We start from the raw sequence: 26566 nt of genomic DNA on the forward strand, positions 1-26566 counted from the left end.
TATACTTGGAATTTCCGACCGATATTCGCTGTTGTAGCTTCATATCGTGTAATCTTCATTGATTCATCATGATGCCTTCATTTAATATCAGTAAATAGGCTTTCATTTACTGGTAACGTGTATACATAAATATTTTCGTTTGTCCCGAAAAACGTTAGATATCACTACGGTTACAGTGGTGGTGGTGGTTAGTGTTTAACGTCCCGTCAACAACGAGGTCATTAGAGACGGAGCGCAAGCTCGGGTTAGGGAAGGATTGGGAGGGAAATCGGCCGTGCCCTTTCAAAGGAACCATCTCGGCATTCGCCTGGAATGGTTCAGGGAAATCACGGAAAACCTAAATCGGGATGGCCGGAGACGCGATTGAACCGTCGTTCTCCCGAATGCGAGTCCAGTGTGCTAACCCCAGCGCCACCTCGCTCGGTGGTTACAGTGGAAGTAACAGTAGTGGACCTGCCTGGGACCATAACGAGAGTAAGAAAGAACCTCAGTTTAGTAAAAATTGTTATTGCGCTTTCCGTTATACTTCTTTTAATGGTTTGGTCTACTAAGGACTACATGACTAAGTTTTCCCTTCTTTTTTTCCCTTTTTTTTCTTACCAACAATTTCTCATTCTTTTCCTGTGTTTTTCTCTTCTTTCTTCTATCTATTTGACGCCTGTGTTTTTTTATTTGTTACTCCTGAAAGCCTTTGAAACTATTTACTTTCTCACATTTCTTTAAGTTCTTTGATATATGTCACTGATGTTTTTCTATTTCTGTCACAAAAGTTAAAAATCTTCTTGTTTTAAATTCTTTCTTCATCTAATCATTTTAGGTGTCCACTGAATACAACACTTGACTTCCTCAATGTGTCTAATATTCAGTCTATTTTTTAATCATCTTCTTTATTACTTCTTAATTTTCTTTCCACATTTTCATATTACACTGATGTGATATACGTTATGGGGTATGTCCTAATATCGTGTTGGATCTCTTTTTATCCGACATAGTGCAGCAAATCGAAGTGCCACGGACTCAACAAGTCATTGGAAGTCCCCTGAAGAAATACTGAATCATGCTGCCTCTACAGCTATCCATAATCGCGAAACAGTTGACGGTGCAGGATTTCGTGGACGAGCTAACCTCTCTAATATCTCTCGTAAATTTTCGATGGTGTCCATGTTGGGCGATCTGGGCGGCCAGACGATTTGCTGGAATTGTCCAAAATGTTCTTACAACTAACCGCGAACGATGTGACCCGGTGACATGGCGCATAGTTCTTTGGGACCACGAAGTACATGAATGGCTGAAAATGATCTGGAAGTAGCCTAACATAGCCATTCGCTGTCAATTATCGGTTCAGTTGGGCCTGTGGAACCAGTAGTCCATTCCACGTAAACACAGCCCACGCCACTATGGCGTCACCAACAGCTTGTACAGTGCCTTGTTGACAATTTGGGTCCATGGCTTCGTGGGGTCTGCAGTACACTCGAACCCTAGCATCAGCTCTTACCAACTGAAATCGGGACTCATCTAATCAGACAACGGTTTTCCGAAATCGGGACTCATCCGACCAGACCATGGTTTTCCAGTCGTCTAGGATCCAACCGATATGCTCACGATCCCAGGTGAGGACCTTAGGGCGATGTCGTGTTGTTAGCAACTGTACTCCCGTCGCTCGTCTGCTGCCATAGCCCGTTAACGTCAAATTCCGACAAGTTGTACTCACGGATACGTTCGTTGTACAACTCACATTGATTTCTGCGGTTATGAAATTTGGTATTCCGGGCACACTCTTGACGCTGAGGATCGCCGAATATTGAATTTTCTAACGATTTTCAAAATGGAATGTCCTATGCGTCTAGCTGCAACCACCATTTCGCGTTAAGGGTCTGTTAACTCCTGTCGTTCGGCCGTAATCACGTCGACTGAATACAAAAGATAACTCCGCCAATGCACTGCTCTTTTATATCTTGTGTCCGCGACACTGCCAGCATCTGTATTTATGCTTATAGCTATCCTATGACTTTTGTCATCTCAGCGTATGGTCCCATAACTTCCCTGATTACTTTCTTCTGCATGTTTTCTATTTCACCTAACTGTCTAGTTGTATTTATCGGCAGCCATTCCGAAGCATGAAGGCATTCAGATGTAAAAACATTGTGGTATTGCCGGAGTGTTTCATTTATGGAAACCTTAAAGAGGTTTTTTGTTAACTGAAAAGCTCATGCTAAGATAGTTTCCTTCTCCAAAGAATATGGTGGTATTGTTTCAGATAAGTATTTAAATTTTGTTGCCGTTTTCTTTTTTTATATAAGCAGTTTCTATGTGTTTCGATGCCACTTCGCATCTGTCATATACTCTGTTTTTTCAAAAGACACATGTAGGTCTGGTTTCGTAGTTCTCTCTTGTAAGAGATTTACCTCCATTTTAAATAGATTCAGGTAGGATGGAAACATCGTCTGCAATCTCCAAGCAGTCAACAGGCGGTTTATCTCTTTCCAGCCCAATTATAATTTTATTAAATTCCTTCTCCTTTCATCGTTATTATTATTACATTATATATTTCCTCTCTACAGTGTGATGTCTCAGCTACATGTAGAGGCATAATTTACTTTTCCATCTGTACAATCAGCATGAGGTAGCTAAGACTGTGTCTCGTACATACATCCCGAAAGGGTAATTAGAACAAGCCGCAGTTTTCATGAAACAGTAGAGGAAAATGTGGCGAATTGTCTACATAAGCAAGAATCTTTTAATTTTTACAGCTACCGAATTATGACAATTTTTTCAGTGTAATTGTATACTATTTCTAACTCATTGTAAGAAGTCTTTGAGGAGTGTTTTATAGTCCTAAGCTATGATGAACAAATAGTAAGAAGATAACAGCGCCTCAAAGTACTGACACATTCATGAGGAAAGGTTGCATATACGTCTGTCCTATTGTACCAAATGTAAACATTCACGTAACACGTAAAATGTCATTATGGCTATCGGACGAAAATGTCGAGTGTAGTCCTATTGTACCAAATGTAAACATTCACGTAACACGTAAAATGTCATTATGGCTATCGGACGAAAATGTCGAGTGTAGCATTGATAGATGCTATAAAAATACCTTGGACTAACTGTGCGTCAAATGTCATCTCGACTTATTAAGGCGCTCGCGTATATTAAACCACGTTTAATGACTTTGGGACTCATCGGTGTATTCATATATTTTTATCACAATTAAAAGTCGAGAGATATTAACTCTCTTAAGTGTGAGGGCTATTATGTGTTTCCAGAACGACCGATCCATCGATTTAAGAATCGATTTTCTGTTGCGCAGCGGAATGTCACCGAATAGCTGTGACAACCTACCTGTTAGCAACGATAGTGAAGAGCCAAAGGAACCGGTACACCTTCCTAATATCGTGTAGGGCCCCCACAGGCACGCAGAAGTTCCCGAACACGACGTGGCATAGACTCGACAAATGTCTCAAGTATTTCTGGAGGCAACTGACATCATGAATGCTGCAGGCTGTCCATAAATCCATAAGAGTACGAACGGGTGGAAATCTTTTCTGAACAGCACGTTGCAAGGCATCCGAGATACGCTCAATTATGTCCTTATCTGGGGAGTTTGGTGGCCAGCGGGAGTCTTTAAACTCAAAGGATTCCTGGAGACAATATGTAGCAATTATGGACGTGTGGACTCTCACATCGTCCTGCTGGAATTGCGCAAGTCCGTCGGAATGCTAACGGACATGAATGGTTGCAGATGATCATACAGTCTGCCTCTACCAGCTTGAACAGTTCCCTGCTGACATGCTGGGTTCATGGATTCGTGATGTCTCCTTACACGTATACGTCCATTCGCTTGATACAATTTGAAACGAGACTCTCCCGACCAGGCAACATGTTTTCAGTCATCAACAGTCCAATGTCAGCGTTGACGGACCCAGGCGAGGCGTAAAGCTTTATGTCGTGCAGTCACCAAGGGTACAAGAGAGGGCCTTCGGCTCCGGAAGCCCATAAAGTGCATATCGATGATGTTTCGTTGAATGGTTCGCACGCTGGCGCTTGTTAATGGCCCAGCATTGAAATCGACAGAAATTTGCCAATGGGTAGCACTTCTGACACGCTGAAAGATTCTCTTCAGTCATCGTTGGCCCCGTTCTTGCAGGATCTTTTTCCGGCCGCAGCGATGTCGGATATTTTATGTCCCATCGGATTCCTGATATTCACGATACACTCGTGAAACGGTCGTACGGGAAAATTCCCACTTCATCGCCACCGCGGATATGCTGTGTACCATCGTTCGTGTGCCGACAATAACCCCAGGTTCAGAGTCACTTAAATCTTGATAACCTGCCATTTTAGCAGCAGTAACCGATCTAACAACTGCGCCAGACATTGACGTCTTATCTAGGCGTTGCCGACCGCAGCGCCGTATTCTGCCTGTTTACATATCTGTGTATTCGAGTACGCATGCCTATGGCAGTTTCGTTGGCGCTTCAGTGTGTAAGTACTTGTGGGTATAAGGAGTTCCCCAACTACAATAGCGACCATTGATGCAATTACTGAAAGACGACACGACAATTTGACTGACCAAGGTATTTGTTTATCAACTTCTCTCACAATGGAATGGTCCAAACCAACATGTCGTAACATGCCCAGTTATTTCTTATACAGTAAGAATATACCAAAAGAAGGACCCTGTCATACTTTTAACTGCTAAGGCTCACTAAATAGATGACATGACTCGATGCGATGGTAATTAGTAAAGATATTTTCAGTTTTCTCTGAAACAGTCTTCCACAGTTAATGTTCGTTCAAATTTTTAACTCATTTAGTATCCACAATAATTACCCATTGCTTTTGCAGTAACGTGTTAAAAAGGGAGACATAGTGAAGTGGTGTCAAATCGGATTTTGGTTCACAAAATTTGGCCGCAAACTGTATAAATAGAAGAAAGACCAACACGAAGTAATAAACACGCACCAAAATGAAATTCGCAAAACTGTGAAATAGAAAACTACCGAAAATAATTACTGTACAGAGTGGCCAAGGGGCTCCGTAACCCCCTTTAATAACCAATAGAGACCCCTAAACTTGAAGAAATAACGTGGAGAGTTCTTTAGAGGGTTTTTCTTGAGATAGGAACCATGTAGACCTGCTCGTGAGAAACAGTCACAGTAACCGAAGGAGATCTACGAGACTGGACGGTCCTAATCGCAACTGAGATTAATATTTCTGATTGCAAGTCTTCTTCAACCTGGTAAAGGAGATTTAAGAAATCATACAGTGTAAGATGTCAGAAAACTACGAAGTTTACTTCAAGTAAAAGTGTAGAGGAGATGATACTAATTCAAAGCTGATATGAAAACGAAACTTGCTGTTATCCCCATATCTCTTGTGTCTAATGCCAATGAGTCAGATTTCGTGAAAGAACTGCGAGAAAGCCGCACATTATCATTTCGAGACGAAAAAATCAGATTAATGCTATGACACATTCATATACGACAATGATAGTGATTAGTATGGGCGGATTGCTGTTTTCATAGTTTTTTATCTGTCTTTTGTGACTTGAAGGCATACTAGGACCAAAAATTAAGTGCTTCCTCACCAGCTGTAGAAATTAATTGCTTGCTTTTGTTGGACTGTTAGCCAGGCAATAACTATACCTCTGTTGTTGTTGTTGTTGTGTGATGTCCTTAGGTTAGTTAGGTTTAAGTAGTTCTAAGTTCTAGGGGACTGATGACCATAGATGTTAAGTCCCATAGTGCTCAGAGCCATTTGAACCATTTGAATCTGTTGTTGTGGAGGATGACGAAAAGACTGTTGATATCAGTCAGATTCCACCCTTAATAGCCACTGTGACTTTCGATAAAGAAGTTTCTCAACCGTGCAAAGTGTTTTTAAGGAAATTCCCCGACAATATAATTTTCAATAGCTCCGAGTCATTTGAGGTTTATCCGGAGAACAGTGTTCTTAAATTTCAGTCATTTGTGCATATTCAGGTTGCATCGGCACGTTTTACGAACTACTTTGAGTACTCACTCACAAAAATTTTTGTTGGTTTGTGAACGCATTGTCAATATGTAAAACTACCCACGTTTCGATCATTGTTCCAAGTGACCCTGTCCGGGGTGTTTTCCTTTCTTTTTTTTTGTGTACTGCTGAATGAGAAAACTTTGTTTCTTACATACCTGCAGACATGGCTTTTATCTAATTCTGATAAGCTGTTAAAGATGAAGGGGAGGGATGTTAGAAGTTCTTTATTGATGTTTTATTATCTCTTTTCATTTGTGGAAACTCGACGTTTTGATTGGTGTTTTAATTACTGCTTGTGACTGGTGGAAATCGGCGAATGGAAAACCAGACGGCAGTACTGACGTGGCGTTGTTTTCTTACTTTCTAGCGGTGCCTGCTTTAAGTATGCTCGGTATGCAGTATCATAAGCAGAGCGAAGGTCAGGGCCATTTCTTATTCCACCGAAATTCTGTCTAAATAAAACCGATAAATTCTGTGACGTACCTGAAGGCATTAATTTTTGTTTCGTTCGGTTATCCTGGTATAAAGAAAACGTTTGTTTTGCTCATTCAAACGACACTTTGCATTATTATGACAACTTTGGGGATTAAACAAGGAACTGTTTTATTGTAACTAAAATACACATTATTCAAAAAATGTAATAATTATGCAATATGTTACATCGTGATGTTTGCGTAGAGAAATATAGTATTTCATTTCAATAAATTTAAGTTACAGTTGATGTAAGTTGTCTGTAATGTAACATCAAACGCCGCTTAGGTTCATTTTCCTTTGCTAGCCATTTTTTTGAGAATCACAATGCAACAGTTTAGCTGTCGGTGCGACTGTCTTCTGTTCAAAACACTAACAATAGATAGGTGACATTTTTTGTTCGGTTGGATGCTTCAGATTCACCTGCGTCACTGCAGGCATTAGTAACATTTAGCGCTTTGCTTTCCGGTCGTGACCGATTGCGCGGTAGACTGGAACAGCTGTACAAATAGCTTACGAAAGCGGTTCTTCGTGCGAAAAAAGCAAGTAACTTGAATAATTTTAAAAAAATACTTGCATTGCATCTTAGCAGCTAAAATGTTGACAGTGAATTTCTTTCGTTGTATTCTTTATGCATAAAAACTTTAGGGGTCGGACCATTCCCTTGTCAGATGCAAAGGATTTTCAGCTGACCAGTAGTGGATAGTCCGACGTTTGATTTCCCATATTTATAAGCACTATTTCATCCGTGAACCTTATCCTGCATAGAAACGCCGTGTCACTTGGCAGTTTTCGGAGACACCATTAGAAAGGTAATCGCTTTTGTAAGTTATTGCCAAAAATCTGTTGATGGAGTGAAATGCGAAAAGGGTAAAAGGCGTTCGAATGCAGAGTTCATACAACACACCTCAGGCTGATTCCGCTCGTGCATTCAAGCTACCTGAGCGTGAGAGGCGGACTGTAAGTGACAACTGGTAAAAGGTTAATTACACTTCTCTAATTGCTTGCTGTTATTTTTTATTAGAGCTTTATTCACGACTGTTCTAGTTTCTCGATTTTATTGCTTATTAGGTGTGCAGCGGAGTCCGGGTGGATTTTGTAGTGTGTCAGTAACGTCCGGTGCACCGGTCAGAAGTCACAGCAACTGTGGACCAACGTGAATTTATATTTCCCTACACTGAGGTCTCCGCCCACCTCCGTCCTCACGAATTTATTCATCACATGTTGTCAGTGTTTCAGTACATCATATTTAGTTATTACCTAGTGTGTTCTGTGAATGATTGGACAACTGTCATAGGCGGCTTGAAATAAGGCAGTCTCGATAGCAAAATCTGAAATAACGTGTTTCGCCCTTTTGGGGAGTCATCAGAATGACCTAAGGGTGATAAATGACAACAGTGAGACGCATGCAGATTAAAATGGGGAAATGGGGCTAATGGAAAAACACAAAAGAGGCAACGTTCCAGGCTGTACAACCTTTACGACAATTAACCATAAATGAAGGGCCTATTTCAATAGTGGTACAAGTCCATTGCCTCCACTTTTCTGCTTATAATGTATCTGAAATTAATGGTCCAAACAAACGGAAAGAAAGGTTCATCTCTAGCAAGAAGCCATACTCTTGAATGTTGCTGGTACCTCAACTGCCGATTTTTCAGCTCTCATTTAACTTTAGGACTCTGTATCTCAAAATGAACGAAAATGGACTTGTACCACTGCTGAAATAAGCCCTTCAAGTGTGAACTTACGTAAATATTAATATGGAAAACGAACGTTCGTTTTCTGCATTTGGGCATAGATGTCTCATGGAAGGTGGCGTACACCCACAGAGGTATTAAAAACCGCTCCTGTGTGGCATCTATACGAATATGTGTCTGAAATTTTTGACTACGTCTAGTGTTCAAATAAAATTTATAACCAACCATCGTCCTACCGTCATGGGACAAATAAAAGAATTACGGAACGTGGAACCGAGAATACAACGCCAAGTATAGCCACAGTGTCTGCTGGATACGTAAACAGTGTACAGCTGACATAATAGCCGACAATGCGGTCGAGAACACGACACGACAGCCGTTCAAATTAAATGTGTGTGAAATCTTAAGGGACTTAACTAGTGAGGTCACCAGTTCCTAAGCTTACACACAACTTAACCTAAATTATCCTAAGGAGAAACACACACACCCATGCCAGAGGGAGGACTCGAACCTCCGCCGGAACCAGCCGCACAGTCCTTGACTGCAGCGCCCTAGACCGCTCGGCTAATCCCGCGCGGCTCGACAGCTGTCCGAGCTGGCCACACAAACAGAGCCGAAGAGGCAAGACTATACGACTGTAGTAGCAGACTTTACAGGTGGATGGCGCTGACTAACCAACGTGCTTACAAAAAGCGACTGCATAACTAAATTATATATCCGAAAGACAAATTTGGTAAAACATGAATTATTATAACTGAATTTAGTGCAATAATATTAATAAAAAAGGTACGAAAACACAAAATTAATTCGGGTATGAAGATAAATTTACAGTGCAAAATTTGTAATACCTGTCAAGCAATAAAACTTCAACTGAGGCTACAACATTAGAAGGATGGCTGACGTATTCTTTTCTCGACCACACTATCTACTACTTGTCAGCTGTACGCAACGCTCCATCCTGTGTACGCCAGAAATCAACTGGCTCCGTGTTAAATAAGATTTCTTAAATTTTCCTTAGTTTGTCATAGTTTTCCTATCCAGCAGACACTGCAGTTGTACTTGGGAATGTATTCCCGATTCCAGGTTCTGTAATGCTTTTATTCCTCCCATGACGATTTAATGACATATGTCGGCATTAATGGACGATTGTTGGTTTTCCACATTAATTTTTACGTGTGTTTACAGATATGGTTAACTGTAGTCACGGTTTCACAGCCTGGAGCTTGTCCTCTATTGTGTTTTTTTTTATTAAGTCCATTTCCCAATTTTAATCTGCATGTGCCTCACCATTGTCATATTCCACCCCCCCCCCCCCCCACCTCACCCCCCAATCTGATGACGCTTCCAAACGGTGAAACGCGTCATTTTCTGTAAATAAAAAAAAATTCCACCGAGACTGTCTTATTTCAAGAAACTCATAACCGGTTGCTGTACCAGGCGCCCAGTATGGAATGGAACAAATTTTACTCACATAGATGGATTTATTATCATATTTTCTAGTTTTTTCTCAGAAACTGTAAGAAACTTCCTTTTTACCTACCGCGTTGTAAACATTACATGGAATATATCCTGCTGGTGCTTCTCAGCTATGTTGCGTGCTGTATGTGCTTTTTGTAACCAAGTTTCGTAGAACTCCGCTTTCTCCTCGCTAACCAAATAAGGTAGACGGCTGTTGTAGACCTCACTGTTAGTCTAGGCAAATTCTAAGGGGTGACCAAGCTGGGATGACACCTCTCGTCGAAACCACAGGAAACGATAGTCGCTACACGCCACACCGACGAATGAGAAACGCTGGCGCAGCCAAGTCTCCTAGAGGTTCGCTACGCCACCACAATCGACGATCACGGCTGAGGGGAGGAATGCTCGTAAACACATACCGCTCCTAATAGCTGTGAGGGGAATTCAATATGTAATGCAACGCATTTTTTTCTCTGCCAGTTTCGGTGAAAAAATTCAGAATTTTCTGTGGGACATCGTTGAATATTCCTGCTTCAGCCCCTATAGTTTCATAAGGCTCCGATAGGTGGGGGCGTTATATGTAGCCTTCAAAATGGCGTCTGTGACGGATGTGCGTTCCAAACAGAGGACTGCCATTGGGTTCTTATTTGGCGGAAAAGCAGAGCGTCGCAGATATTAACAGGCATTTTTGGACAACACGGTTGTGGAGATGAAGCAGCGATTAGTATGATTAATCAATTATTCAGAAACAGTCTTAATCGCTTTTATTATTATTATACCACCATCCGGTTTCAACCCGACGTAGGGGTCATCTTCTGGGGGTTTACACCATTGGTTGACTGCTGGTGGTGTCACTCCTGTCTACACATCGGCAGGAATCTATCAGAAGATGATTGGTTGGTATCTGCAAGGACATGTGGCAAGAGCAAGCCATTAACGCTTATTAGGTCATGTGTTGGAGTGTGGACACGTGGACGCAAAACAGTTAGTCTCTACTGAAAAGCTTAGTCCACTTAGGAATACTGTGATGACCATGCAGGTGGTAAACTATGTGACGTGTTTGTGGCAAGACAAATGCTGAGATAAAAAACTAACACACCGAAGCGGATACATATTAAGGTACCAAGGATTACAAGATCCACATTTATACTCCTAAGGCCATGTATATTTGTAACTAAGAACATCACTGTCAGCTTGCTGTGATTTGCTAGGAAAGAGCCAAGCTCTACGATACCCTGACCTGAAACAGACCGCACAGCAAGCCAAGACATGTAATACAGGAAGTTTCAGAAGTGATGGTCAAATGTTTTTGAATAGTTTATTAACAGGCAGTTGCAGAATGTCTACGGAGACCTAGCAATAAACAAAAGCACGCTGAGTCGTTGGGCAAGGCGTCTGTAATCATCGCAGTAAAGTCACTCAAACTTACCCCATCTCCCGCGTACCGGCCTGTCGCACATAGCTGTGCTACCCTCAGTAAACTAAAGCACATTCAGTTCCACAAAAATACAAACGAACTTCTTCTTCTACGTGACAACACAAGGCCTCATACAAGTCGGTGCATTCGAGAGGAGTTCGCAAAACTTCATTGGGCTGTTCTTCCGCATCCGCCATACAGCCCACACTTCATACCTTAGGACTTACATCTGTATGGCCCAATGAAGGACGCACTCCGCGGAAAGCCGTACGTGGATTATGGGGTAGTTACTGGTGCAGCAAGACCGTGTTTTCTACGTTGACCAATGCGGGCACACAGCGTATGGCCGTCGCATTCAAAGGAGATTACGTTGAAAATAGAACTTTGTAGCCAGAAGTGTGGAGAAAAACATGGTATAATGGAATCCTGAGTGAAATCAACCTCCTTTCAGAAGAAAATTGTTTTGCATTACTTATTGAATTCCAAATGGTTCAAATGGCTCTAAGCACTATGGGACTTAACATCTGAGGTCATCAGTCCCCTAGACTTAGAACCACTTAAACCTAACTAATCTAAGGACATCACACACATACACACATCCATTCCCGAGGCAGGATTCGAACCTGTTACCGTAGCAGCAGCGTGGTTCGCTACTGAAGCGCCAAGAACCGCTCAGCCACAGCGGCTGGCTATTGAATTCCATTTGCAAAACTATTACTATGCAAATGAAGTAAAACCTGATGTAATAATTTTCACTACACAGTCCTCAGTCACCAATAGAAACATATGCACTTATACCCTTAACACCTTGTATAGGTGTGGAACAAAAAACTCCGATTAACATTATCTCTATATCTGTGTGTACTACGAATAACAGAGGGCAACACAATCTCCACTGTCTTTTTTCTGCATTTGGGCATAGATGTCTCATGGAAGGTGGCGTACACCCACAGAGGTATTAAAAACCGCTCCTGTGCGGCGTGTATACGAATATGTGTCTGAAATTTTTCAGCTTCCTTCCTGCCATGAAGAAACTACAGAAATTTCACTTGAACGTAGGTCCGAAAATCCTCCTTTAGGGAGATACGAGAGTAATTCCCCATAGTGACTCCTGCCTTATATGAAATGTGCTTTTTTACTCATTTTCTTGTTAACCTTTGGCCATGGCATTTTTTTCCTGTAGGTTTTTCTTTTCAGATTAACTTCCATTGCAACACATCACAACCATGTATTCAGTGTCTGGAAATCCTGATACGCACTACATATACGGGCTAGCAGCATAACTTTATTGTGAGCGCTACCCTGTGGTCCAGATACCCTATGCAAGCACGTTTGCACAACTCCACAAACGCTTGCGAGAGACGGGCCCATTTGAGAAGATACGCTTGCGAGAGACGGGCCCATTTGAGAAGAGGGCTGTAGATGGTAGAATTCCACGCGATGTGTGAACGCTTGAACTTGAATAAAGGGTTCCTCGTATATGGATGAAACTTCATTAACTAGCCCAAGCAGAAATGAAAGAGGGAAGGCGTTAAATACTCGTCGAACTGTGTCCACCTGTCAAAAGCCGGAATGAGAACCTTCTACAGAGCGAACCGCTGCAAAAAGTGCACAAAGAGAGGCAGTGAAGTTCTGGAAGCTAGTGCCGTGGCCAGCTGCAGTAGCTTTCTCGATTGAGGGTTGTAGTGGTACTTGAATTACGTAACCATTACTGCACCTCACCTGAACCTCTCGATACCAGCAGTATTCTACTGTGTTTCTGTAAAGTAGTTAACATATTTCTGAGACAACATTCAGATTTGATTTCATTAATGTAGAGGTACTTTGATACATCGATATGTTTATGTTGCAAAGATATTATTCTTATGTTTTTTTTTTGTCACTATGATCTTTGACGTACTTGTAACTCTGATTTTTGGGCGCGTAAGCGATTAATAGTTAGTTAGAGAGTCGGACCTTGAAAAAGTCAAGTCTTGGAAATCATGTTGGAAAGATGCATATTGTAGCCAGTTTATAAAATGTGCACTTTAAAAGTGAGGAAGATGTTTTCAAGTATGTTTTGTATTGTGATGTTTTGTGTATTACGTGATATTGCAACAAAAGCAATAAAATGGAAGTGTAACTTAAATTCGGAGTGCTGATTACTTTTTTACATCACCATTGTCCTGCGAAAGTGTAACCTTCAAGAATGGTTTGTGAAACACATCTATAAAAGTTTTGAATATAGCAGAATAAAACCTAGGCCTCTTTGCATCCGAGCTTGGAATCATCACCACCTAGATTTTCGACGATAGAGCCATGATTTTGCAACGAGACCAGCGTGGGAAATACGAAAAGATGAGTACCTAGTTATTCATTATAACATGAAATGACTTTATTAACTGTGCTCTGATGACACCTGTCACATAATAAATTTGTTGTTGCCCGAAAATGCAGTATTTAGCAGCGTGAGCAACACCACAATCATTATTAAATTTTGACCTTTGTTGCGGTAGGGTTGTTAGGGGGTCCATGGCACGAACAGCCCGCTCAAGGCGGTCCCACAGATACCCGACTGGTTTAGATTCGTGATGTTTGGTGAGCAGGACAGCACGGTAAACTCAACATGGTGCTCGTCGAACTACGCACGTACACTGCATGCTGTGTGATTTGTTGCATTGTCCTGCTGGTAGATGTCACCGTGCCGAGGAAAAACAAACTGCAGGTGGGGGTGGACAAGATCCCGAAGGATAGATGCTCACTTGTGTTGATAGAGAATGACGAGATTACCCATGGAATGCCACGAAAACATTCCCCAAACCATAACGCTCTCTCCTCCACACTGGAAACTTTCGATGATTTTTGGAGAGTGTTTATGCGTCCGATGCGGCATAAATCGTGACTCCACTGAAAATACCGCTTGTCGCCAGTCAGTGGACGTCCAGGTGCGGTGTTGGCGTGCAGACTCCAGCTTTTGTCGCCAACGAACAGCATCAGCTTCTACATCTACATCTACATCTACATGATTACTCTTGCAGTTCACATTTAAGTGCTTGGGAGAGGGTTCATCGAACCACAATCATTCTATCTCTCTACCATTCCACTACCGAACAGCGCGAGAAGAAAACGAACACCTAAACTTTTCTGTTCGAGCTCTGATTTCTCTTATTTTATTTTGATGATCATTCCTACCTATGTAGGTTGGGCTCAACAAAATATTTTCGCATTCGGAAGAGAAAGTTGATGACAGAAATTTCGTAAATAGATCTCGCCGCGACGAAAAACGTCTTTGCTTTAATGACTTCCATTCCAACTCGCGTATCATATCTGCCACACTCTCTCCCCTATTACGTGATAATACAAAACGAGCTGCCCTTTTTTGCACCCTTTCGATGTCCTCCGTCAATCCCACCTGGTAAGGATCCCACACCGCGCAGCAGTATTCTAACAGAGGACGAACGAGTGTAGTGTAAGGTGTCTCTTTAGTGGACTTGTTGCATCTTCTAAGTGTCCTGCCAATGAAACGCAACCTTTGGCTTGCCTTCCCCGCAATATTATCTATGTGGTCTTTCCAACTGAAGTTGTTCGTAATTTTAACACCCAGGTACTTAGTTGAATTGAGAGCCTTGAGAATTGTACTATTTAGCGAGTAATCGAATTCCAACGGATTTCTTTTGGAACTCATGTTGATCACCTCACACTTTTCGTAATTTAGCGTCAACTGCCACCTGCCACACCATACAGCAATCTTTTCTAAATCGCTTTGCAACTGATACTGGTCTTCGGATGACCTTAGTAGACGATAAATTACAGCATCATCTGCGAACAAGCTAAGAGAACTGCTCACATTGTCACCCAGGTCATTTATATAGATCAGGAACAGCAGAGGTCCCAGGACGCTTCCCTGGGGAACACCTGATATCACTTCAGTTTTACTCGATGATTTGCCGTCTATTACTACGAACTGCGACGTTCCTGATAGGAAATCACGAATCCAGTCGCACAACTGAGACGATACCCCATAGGCCCGCAGCTTGATTAGAAGTCGCTTGTGAGGAACGGTGTCAAAATATTTCCGGAAATCTAGAAATACGGAATCAACTTGAGATCCCCTGTCGATAGCGGCCATTACTTCGTGCGAATAAAGAGCTAGCTGCGTTGCACAAGAACGATGTTTTCTGAAACCATGCTGATTACGTATCAATAGATCGTTCCCTTCGAGGTGATTCATAATGTTTGAATACATTATATGCTCCAAAACCCTACTGCAAACCGACCTCAATGATATAGGTCTGTAGTTCGATGGATTACTCCTACTACCCTTCTTAAACACTGGTGCGACCTGCGCAATTTTCCAATCTGTAGGTACAGATTATAACACTTCCGTCTGCTACTGCTATACCATAACCTCAAAACTGGAGGCAATTTGCAAATCATAATTATTTTGTTAGAGTGATAATGGTATAAAGCAACAGAGCAGTGTTACCCTCTGAGAGGAATTTTGTTATGTTGACCGTGTTGTACCTAACGGGGTGGCTTATCGGAAGTGAAAGTCAGAATTACGTAAATATTCGAACAGTAACAAACAATATTTTGCCTATCTGCAAATGGTCGCCAGCCTAACTAGGCAAGAGAATGGTTAACATTCTCGTTCAAGAAAATAATTATTAGTAACTCTAATGGATAAACGGAACCTATACTTGGCCACACGCGAGTGCAATAAACTCTGACACATGCATATGTTTACGTTAAGATTGAAGCTAAAAACTGGAGCAGCACAAACTATTTGCAAAATTATAACAGATACTGAAACACACTATTACTTTCAGGCCTTGTTCAAACTGAATGGTATTTATATCATTACTATTAACATTCACTGCAGGATCATAAATTGTACATATGTGAAGTCTCTCTCAGTTAAATACTTTACTATTTAAAATGAAAGTTAATTGGAATCCACTCACAGGTTGCTTCTCATTATCATTTGAATAAAGAAGTTATGGTTTTTATAATCAGTGGTCTTGCCATTACTTGTTACCCAGCATTAATACAATAGACAAACTGTGGATCCTGTTATATTATTAATATGCACTTCCTATACACAAGAGAGACATACACTTAACAAACATGAGTATATAAAGGTTTCACAACTGCAGTTTTCCACTTTTACTGCAGTGAAACACAATGTTGGCAAAATTGCAAGAAACCAACTCACCTTTTAGAATTTACTACAGACAGCAATGTGATCATTTACTAAGCAAAACTTTATAAGCCTCAGTCTTGAGAAATTTTAATTTGAAGTTGGCAACAGCACTTCAATAAGCAGTTTTAATAGGAATATTTTCAGCAAACAACATTTACTTTAACTCACTCTCTTGCCACATTAACTTTAACTTTCTTTTTTACTATGTTGAAGAGACATTAATGAGCAAAATACTGGGCTTTAATGTTCTTTTAGTAAGGACACTCGGATATCACTTTAGCTCAAACGGAGAGGAACCTGAGAGGAGTTATGATGAGGAGAAAAATCAAGGTAGGTACATAAATTCAGATATAAATTACCTTATATTTGAGCACACTAACACATTCATTAAGCTGATCCTTCACTGTACATCATTATAGTATTACGTTACAGTGATTGCAACGTGGCGGCAACTGCATGTTGGTAGGTGGATTAGCAGACAGAATTGCTGGACTCTGGTCATTTCTTGGTGGCGACGACAGATACAAATTCCAGAATAGTTCCAGCCTTTATCCATCCATCCGAGGCATTGGAAAGCGGCAGCTAAAGCCTCTCTCGGAACCAGCACGATATGCAACATTAACATGACAGTGCACAGACTCGTAGCTCGTCTCCGACTCGTTGCTCGTCCCCGACTGACTATCAGTTCCACCTTTTCCACCTAGGCCAACCACAATTTGCGCGCGCTACACAGTTCCGTTCCCGAGGGGAACTACACTACCTTTTACATGCAAACTAACTAAGAACCCTAAGTGAGGATCAGCAGTTTACATAACAGTGACCAAATACATTAAATAAAACAGAACATTTGCACATATTGACATTTCTACAAAAAAAAATTATTCACAGAAAATTACAATTATATACATTAAGTTTTGTTCCCTCCAAATGGGACAAAGCATTTAAACGACTGATATACTAAACTGCATAGAACCAAACCATGACATCAAAGTTTGTGCAAAGAAAGAAATATATAGTTTTATGTTATCGATTCAATCACACACATTTACAGAAGCTCAGAAATGTAACATTAAAAGAAACAAAAGCAAAATAAATCAGTACAGCATTAGAGCTATGGTGTTACAAGATCTATCGGTGAGCGAGCGGTTGTATATGATTGCTAAGTAGGGAGCTATTGTATCAGCGTAATCTGAAAGGAACCTAATCGGTATATAATCTGAACCTGAAGACTTGCCCGTATCAAGCGATTTGAGTTGCTTCGCCACTCCTAAGGTATCTACTCCTAACAAACTCATGCTAGGAGCTGTTCGTGTTTCAAATTGTGGAATATTCCATTCGTCTTCCCTGGTGAAGGAATTTCGGAAATCTGCGTTCAATAACTCCGCTTTAGCGGCACAGTCGTCGGTAACGGCTTCGGAGCATGAACCAGGCAACTCCTGTCGAGGTCCACACGCAGAAACGTCGTTGAGGAGACGGTGTTGGCAGCCCCTTGGTTCATCTGGGGGATCAGTTTATCAGTAGATGCACGTCTACTCGTCCGTACACATATCCACAGTCATCGTTGACCCCCGTCATCTATGGACCGTGGCGTACTACTGTTACCTCGGTGCCGGTTTCGGATAGCGCCATCTTGCCAAGCACAGTGTACTTCAACCACTGCTGCGCAAGGGCAGTGTATAAACTTAGTCGTTTCGGAAAGACTTCCATCCTCGACTCGACTGAATCACACCAGTTTGGCGGTCAGATAAATCGCTCACTTTCCTCATTACGACACTGACTGCATTGTTTCCGCTTACCCCCGACACGATTTATATACCCTGCCAGTGCTGCCACCTGTCGTGTGTCAGTGGTTACTGCACGTTGACGTCGAACGTAGGTGGTGGTCACAGTAATGTGTAGAACACTCCGCATGTAAATCTTCTGTAGCCATACCATCTTCAGCGGGTGCAAAAGTGAAATCAGGCAGATTTCAGTCAAGAATAATTTTATGTCAACGCATGTTAGAGCATTGTGCTGCGTTTCTGATGTACACCTTACTTGGTAAACGTATCATTTTTATGACAAAAATAATTAAGTCTTTCATACTTCTCTAACGAAGGATTTTGAGTCCCGAAATCATACGTACATTTTACAATGTTGTGAGGTCAAGAATGAATCGCTTAATTTTCTGACTCATGTCTATATACACCCCGTATAGGGGACACACATCGTCCCCAACATTAAGGCAGTTGTTGATGGTAAAAGTAGTGAATATCTTCGAAAAGTCGAGTTTTAACTCAAATGTGTCACTGCTTGATCACAGGGATAATTTGACATAAACCTTAATGCATAAATCGTTGGTACTGACTGTTGTTGTTCTTGTGGTCTTCAGTCCAGAGACTGGTTTGATGCAGCTCTCCGTGCTACTCTATCCTGTGCAAGCTTCTTCATCCCCCAGTACCTACTGCAACCTACATCCTTGTGAATCTGTTTAGTGTATTCATCTCTTGGTCTCCCTCTACGATTTTTACCCTCCACGCTGCCCCCCCCCCAATACTAAATTGATCATCCCTTGATGCCTCAGAATATGCGCCACCAACCTATCCCTTTTTCTAGTCAAGATGTGCCACAAATTTCTCTTCTCTCCAATTTTATTCAATATTTCCTCGTTAGTTATGGGATCTACCCATCTAATCTTCAGCATTCTTCTAGAGCACCACATTTTGAAAGCTTCTATTCTCTTCTTGTCCAAACTATTTATCGTCCACGTTTCACTTCCATACATGGCTACACTCCATACAAATACTTTCAGAAACGATTTCCTGACACTTAAATCTGTACTCGACGTAAAAAAATTTCTCTTCTTGAGAAACGTTGTACTTGCTATTGCCAGTCTACATTTTATATCCTCTCTACTTCCATCATCAGTTATTTTGCTCCCCAAATAGCAAAACTCATTTACTACTTTAAGCGTCTCATTTCCTAATCTAATACCCTCAACATCACCTGATTTAAATCGACTACATTCCATTATCCTCGTTTTGCTTTTGTTGATGTTCCTCCTGTCCGTCCCGTTCAGCTGTTCTTCCACGTCCTTTGCTGTCTCTGACAGAATTACAATGTCATCGGCGAACCTCAAAGCTTTTATTTCTTCTCCATTGATTTTAATTCCTACTCCGAATTTACTGACTAGCTGCTGATTTTTCGCCGCCTGTTTCAGAGTTCTCAGACGACTCCCTGGTGGCGTACGTGTTCGCCACGTTTGGTTTCGGACTCGGAATCGTAGCACGTGTGCTGAGCTTCTGCCTGTACGAGCTGTCGCTGCACACTGAAGTGCAGACCCGAGCCAGACAACAGGTGGATGCCGTCCTCAAAGCACACAGCGGGCAGCTGAGCTACCAGGCGATCCAGGAGATGACCTACCTCGACATGGTCCTCAGCGGTAAGACAGGCTACCCAAATGACATCTTTCTATCACAGTAAGTGTGCCAAGGCAAGTACACAGTTTCGTACTATGCACAACGGCGACACTCTAAAATATGGTTCTGTCAGGCAGATACCAGTATGCTTCTTTCAATTAGATTGTGACTGACAAACCTCTGTATCCTTCTCCTATGCTATCTTGTGGTCCATCTGTAATGGCCTAGCTGCCAAAGCCATGCTGAATCCTAAAAAGCAATCGAGGGAAGGGCACAGTTGCTGGAACAGAAACAAGTCGAGAAGTCTGAATAACTTGAGCAGTATTACAGGCGTAATAATATCACACTGTTTAGAATTCCAGTGAATGACAGAGAGAATGCAGACGAATTAGTGACTAATCCTGTCCGTGAGAAGCCAGGCCTGCACGTGATACTGAAATATCATTGACTGAAGCTATAGAGCGGGACATAGCACGCCAGTACCTACAAACCCTAGACCATATACAGTGAAATGCGTGTCGCTCAGGAAAAAATAAAGCTTTAAAGTGAAGGAGAAACTCACGAATTCAGGTTAGACACTACGAAAAGATCTCATCTCTGAAACACTAACTATTTTTAGCAACACGATTTTCATATTTGGGCTACAAAACGTATAGACAGATGATTCCAGGTTAGTGGTGGAGACCGAAAATGGAGAAATCTCAGTGTGAAAAATCAATCTGCAGGAAGGCATCAGCATTTCTCTGTGACCTACAAAAATAAAAAAGGTCTTCCCTCTTGACTTTGGAAAGGAACTTGTACAAACACTTATACTTCCAGTTATTGATCACAGCGATGTTGTCCTGAAGGTCCTTCTTAGGAAAAGTCACGGCATCTGGAATTCGTAATGAATGCCTGTGTCCGTTATCAAACAATGCCACCACTTGCAAAGTAGGTTAGAATTAGAAATCAGATTAATAATGTTGCTCACGCAGTATATGTTCGCTTTATCGGGCAACAACAAAGTTATTGACTGTGGATGGTATCGTCAGAATGGAAATAATGAAGTCACTGTAAAAAACTCATTAATTTTGGTACTTATCTTCAATGGATTCCCACGTAGATTTCGTCGAAGCTGTTGGCTCATCTTGCTGATTCTAGGGTGATTCCACTTTGACTGCAAGAAAGTCCAGATCTGTATTTTAGCAATATTTGATGACCTAACAAATGCATTTTTCAGGAAATTCTTAATGATCAAACAATCCCAGAACGTAACAATGGTATGGTAGAAATAATTTTTGACTTGGTGTTCACGATCCACATTTTTCTTAAAACTTCTTATAAATTGACATATGTTGTTGTTGTTGTAGTCTTCAGTCCTGAGACTGGTTTGATGCAGCTCTTCATGCTACTCTATCCTGCGCAAGCTTCTTCATCTCCCAATACCTACTGCAACCTACATCCTTCTGAATCTGCTTGGTGTATTCATCTCTTGGTCTGCCTCTACGATTTTTACCCTCCACGCTGCCCTCCAATACTAAATTGGTGATCCCTTGATGCTTCAGAACATGTCCTACCAACCGATTCCTTCTTCTAGTCAAGTTGTGTCACAAACTCCTCTTCTCGCCAATCCTACTCAATACCTTCATTAGTTATGTGATCTACCCATCTAATCTTCAGCATTCTTCTGTAGCACTACATTTCGATAGCTTCTATTCTCTTCTTGTCTAAACTATTTATCGTCCACGTTTCACTTCCATACGTGGCTACACTCCATACAAATACTTTCAGAAACGACTTCCTCACACTTAAATCTATACTCGATGTTAACAAATTTTTCTTCTTCAGAAACGCTTTCCTTGCCATTGCCAGTATACATTTTATGTCCTCTCTACTTCGACCATCATCAGTTATTTTGCTGCCCAAATAGCAAAACTCCTTTATTACTTTGTCTCATTTTCTAATCTAATACCCTCAACATCACCCGACTTAATTCGACTACATTCCATTATCCTCGTTTTGCTTTTGTTGATGTTCATCTTATATCCTCCCTTCAAGACACTATCCATTCCGTTCAACTGCTCTTCCAAGTCCTTTGCTGTCTCTGACAGAATTACAATGTCATCGGCGAACCTCAAAGTTTTTATTTCTTCTCCATGGATTTTAAAGTCTACTCCGAATTTTTCTTTTGTTTCCTTCACTGCTTGCTCAATATACAGATTGAATAACATCGGGGAGAGGCTACAACCCTGTCTCACTCCCTTCCCAACCACTGCTTCCCTTTCATGCCCCTCAACTCTTATAACTGCCATTTGGTTTCTATACAAACTGTAAACAGCCTTTCGCTCCCTGTATTTTACCCCTGCCATCTTCAGAATTGACATATACTTCTTCTTAATTGTCACATCATCAAGCAAACAGTTTTGTATCAATCTTCATATATTTAATTTCTACTTTAACCAAACACAAGACTAGACTGTTCTTTTACAAATAGGCTGTTGTTTTACAAAGCGAAATAACAAGACTGCTCTGTGCGCATTCGCGCCAAAACGGTTACAAGTAAGTCAAAGATTATGACAGTCTCACAGAAATGAATACACAGAAGAACCATATCACTATAATATATCGATACATCGGAGTACCTATAAATTAATAAAACCAAATGTGAATATTGTCACAAAAATATGTCTGTTACTTCGCAGAAAAGTAGTACGATATTACTGGTATCGAGAACTGGGGTTGGAGTGCCGTAATGGCCACGTAAATAAATAACCATTTCAGTTTTCTATGTGATGTTCGACTTTTTGATGGTATTTCACCACCACAAGCACAGCTATCCTTGTTGCGTGCAGATAAGCGCACAGATTTCCATACCATCTGTCTTCTCAACTGTGTTGTGAACCAACACTGCCCCTCATATCTCTCCTAGACCTTAACGCTCTTGTCTCAGCAACACGGCAGAAAGATACGATCCTATCAGACTAAATCTCTCCTGTAAATAGTCTTCATGGGATTGCTGCCGGATGACGTTGTGCAAATTAAACAAAATTTCCTCCGAGCAACTGTCCGCCATCTTCAGGTGTTTGGACCTTGCTGGTGGCTAGGTACGACTGACGGTATCCGCACCTCGACGTCGCTCTATATATAACACGCATGCAAAAAAAGCGCAGGAGCGGAAATGACGCATACCCAGTGATTTGGAGATAGATGGCGGCATACTCAAACGCCCTCTGCCGAAAATCGCGGAGCGGCCCACCTGCTCGTGCACTGCACGCAATCTTTATTAACAGTGCGGCCAGGCGTTATTCACAACAAAACCACAATAAATCAATGTTATGACGGGTCTATTTCCGACAAAATCTTGATTTTCTCGTCGTGATTTAATAGCAGCAAATGCAGGGTTCCAGGCTGGGATTAGTCGAAATCCAGCATCCCTGTTGATGATATTATCAACTGTACTGATGTATATTGCTTCCTTAATGATCGTCCCAGAAAGATGATATCGGGGATAAAACTTACGTCTTTTCATAAATCATGCGATTCCCTGTATTCAGACAGTGTTCTACAGTTGCTGCCTTTTCCGGCTGACGTAGGCATGTATGACGCTGATGTTCGTCGCAGCGTTCTTGTTCAGTGCGACGCGCCTGCTGTATATGTACGCAGCCCACATTGACAAGGAATCTTGTACATACCGCGTTTCCTCAGGCCGAGATCATCCTTAACCCAACCCAAGAAGTTTTCCGTTTTTCATACGGTCTAAAAACACACTTAATGTCATGTCTTCCGAGCACTCTTCCGATTCTTGATGACAGGGCATCAAAATACGGCAAAAAGGCCAAAGTGGTGCATGTTTTCGTATCTTAAATCCATTCTGTCCGACTCCATCGTTCAGCCACTTTCTCGAATTCCTTCTCAGTAGCTGGGACGAGAATCCGGAATAAGACTGCGCATTACATTAGAGAACTGAATAATTAGAGAACTGAATAATATCTCCATCACACATCTACTGAAGCAACAACAAGGATTGCCATTGTCCCTGTACGCCTCGTTACCCTTGCACCAGATACTCCCCATTTAACTTTATTCTTAGCTAGTACAGTTTCCTTGAATTTCCTTTCACCAGGACTCACTCTATCAGAAAACGTCTACTTATGGCCACCTATAAAGCCTACTTTGTATCTGCCATTACCATTATTGTTATTATTGTCATTATTGTTCAAATGGTTCAAATGGCTCTGAGCACTATGGGACTTAACATCTAGGGTCATCAGTCCCCTAGAACTTAGAACTATTTAAACCTAACTAACCTAAGGACAGCACACAACACCCAGCCATCACGAGGCAGAGAAAATCCCTGACCCCGCCGGGAATCGAACCCGGGAACCCGAGCGTGGGAAGCGAGAACGCTATCGCATGATCACGAGATGCGGGCGCATTATTGTTGTTCTTATTATTACTGTTATCAGTGGCAGCAGCAGAAGTACAATTACTGTCAGTATTAACCTTATCAGTTCATGTTCAGTATTACTGACTCACATTCTCACTTTGTCGCTCACATCATTGTGCAACTTTTTGCTGAATTGAAATTAGTAATTCGTAGGTAACTACAGAGTGACTCAAAAGAACGGGAAATTTTGGAACGGAGATTAATGGACGAGCACAATCACTTTACACATATTTATTTACGTAAACATATAGTACCTGAGCCGTGGCGCCATCGATTTAGTAGACTGTTCTGTCTGGCGCCACTGGATCAGGGGCTGCATCGACTATCCCTCTTGCGGCCCCATTGCCAATATCTATGAGGAAGAGTTGGTGTCTGAGGGTTGTGTCCTTAGAAGGTCTTTCTTTGACGATGTATACACACATCAAAAAATGATTCCACTTCCTGAAGATAGACGTTGACTGTGGATATTGTATCACAGACACAGTCCCTTTGACTGTTCAGAGATGTCACTAAACCTGCTCAAAGATGTAAACAACCACGCATGAGCAGCTCCTATTAGACGGAGGGGGTCCGACAACTGATCAGTTCCAGACATTCCACCATGAAGGAGGTACACGGCTCGTGTTGTCTGTAGTTCAACCATGCCTAGACCGTCAGTACCGCGGTTCGATCCCGTCCACATTGATACTCACCAGGAAGAGCTCTCGACAAGGCAAGTGTCCAGGCGTCTCGGATTGAACCAAAGCGATGTTGTTCGGACATGGAGGAGATACAGACACTTGCTCAGGCCACCCAAGGGCAGTGGATGCCCGCTACCTACGAATTATGTCTCGGAGGAACCCTGACAGCAACGCCACCATGTTGAGTGATACTTTTGTTGCAGCCACAGGACGTCGTGTTAAGACTCAAGCTGTGCGCAATAGGCTGCATGATGCGCACTCCCGACGTCCATGGCGAGGTTCATCTTTCCAACCGCGACACTATGCACGCGGTACAGATGGGCCTAGCGACATGTCGGATTGACCGCTCAGGATTGGCATCAAGTTCTCCACCGATGAGTGTCGCATATGCCTTCAACCAGGCAATCGTCAAAGACGTATTTGGAGGCAGCCCAGTCAGGCTGAACGCCTTAGACACACTGTCCAGCGAGTGCAGCAGGGTGGAGGTTCCTTGATGTTTTCGGGTGGCATTATGCTGTGCCGACGTACGTCGCTGGTGGTCATGAAAGGCGCCGTAACGACTGTGCGTTACGTGAATACCATTCTCCGACCGATAGTGCAATCATATCGGCATCGTACTGGCGAGGCATTCGTCTTCATGGACGACAATTGGAGCCCAATCGTGCACATCTTGCGAATGACATCCTTGAGGATAACAACATCGCTCCACTCGAGTGGCATGTGAACCCTATCTAAAATGCCTAGGACAAATTGAAAAGGGCTGTTTACGGACGACGTGACCCACCAACCACTCTGACGAATCTACGCCGAATCGACGTTGAGGAGTGGGACAATCTGGACCAGCAGTGCCTTGATGAACTTGTGGATAGTGTGCCACGACGGACACAGGCTTGGATCAATGCAAGAGGACGTGCTACTGGTTATTAGAGGTACCGGTATGTACAGCAATCTAGATCACCACCTCTGAAGGTCTCGCCGTACGGTGGTACAACATGCAATGCGTAGTTTTCATTAGCAATAAGAAGGCCGGAACTGATGTTTATGTTGATCTCTATTCCCATTTTCTGTACAGATTCTGGAAGTCTCAGAACCGAGGTGATGCAAAACTATTTTCTGATGTATGTAAATACGGGGTTTGCTGGCCCGAGAAGAAGGCACGAAGTTTTAGGATTGGCAGTAGCGATGCGGCAAGAGGCGATCACGAGGTCCGAGCGACCAAAGCCACGAGCTGCGCAAGGAGGACCTGCGCAGAGCGAAGATATCAGACTACTTCACCGGTGTCAGCGTCGGTTGGTTGTCGACATTCGTGTCGGACGACCGCTCGTGGCATGGCTGCCCTCTTCTACCTGGCTTTTATCGGCACCACTCGGTAACCGCTGGGACGCACCGTGGATCTACGGAACTGCTTGCTGATAAAGGGGAATAAGATTCTGTAATCCTCGTGGTGATTTGTTTCATTGTCTACCTGCCCTCCTCATTATTTTCTGCACTCCTGGAAATGGAAAAAAGAACACATTGACACCGGTGTGTCAGACCCACCATACTTGCTCCGGACACTGAGAGAGGGCTGTACAAGCAATGATCACACGCACGGCACAGCGGACACACCAGGAACCGCGGTGTTGGCCGTCGAATGGCGCTAGCTGCGCAGCATTTGTGCACCGCCGCCGTCAGTGTCAGCCAGTTTGCCGTGGCATACGGAGCTCCATCGCAGTCTTTAACACTGGTAGCATGCCGCGACAGCGTGGACGTGAACCGTATGTGCAGTTGACGAACTTTGAGCGAGGGCGTATAGTGGGCATGCGGGAGGCCGGGT

At 42.4% G+C, this 26566-nt stretch overlaps 1 protein-coding gene across 1 annotated transcript in view; it reads left to right on the forward strand.

Annotated features, from left to right (window-relative positions):
• The window catches only part of LOC124805203 (probable cytochrome P450 6a13), a 90494-nt gene that overhangs the window by 43859 nt on the left and 20069 nt on the right, over window positions 1–26566 (forward strand). The window contains exon 4 of the mRNA XM_047265699.1: window positions 19446–19667. Within this exon, the coding sequence (XP_047121655.1) occupies window positions 19446–19667 (222 nt within the window). The remainder of the gene's footprint in view (window positions 1–19445; window positions 19668–26566) is intronic.

The sequence above is a fragment of the Schistocerca piceifrons genome, chromosome 7, assembly GCF_021461385.2.
Source record: "Schistocerca piceifrons isolate TAMUIC-IGC-003096 chromosome 7, iqSchPice1.1, whole genome shotgun sequence".
NCBI lineage: Eukaryota > Metazoa > Arthropoda > Insecta > Orthoptera > Acrididae > Schistocerca > Schistocerca piceifrons.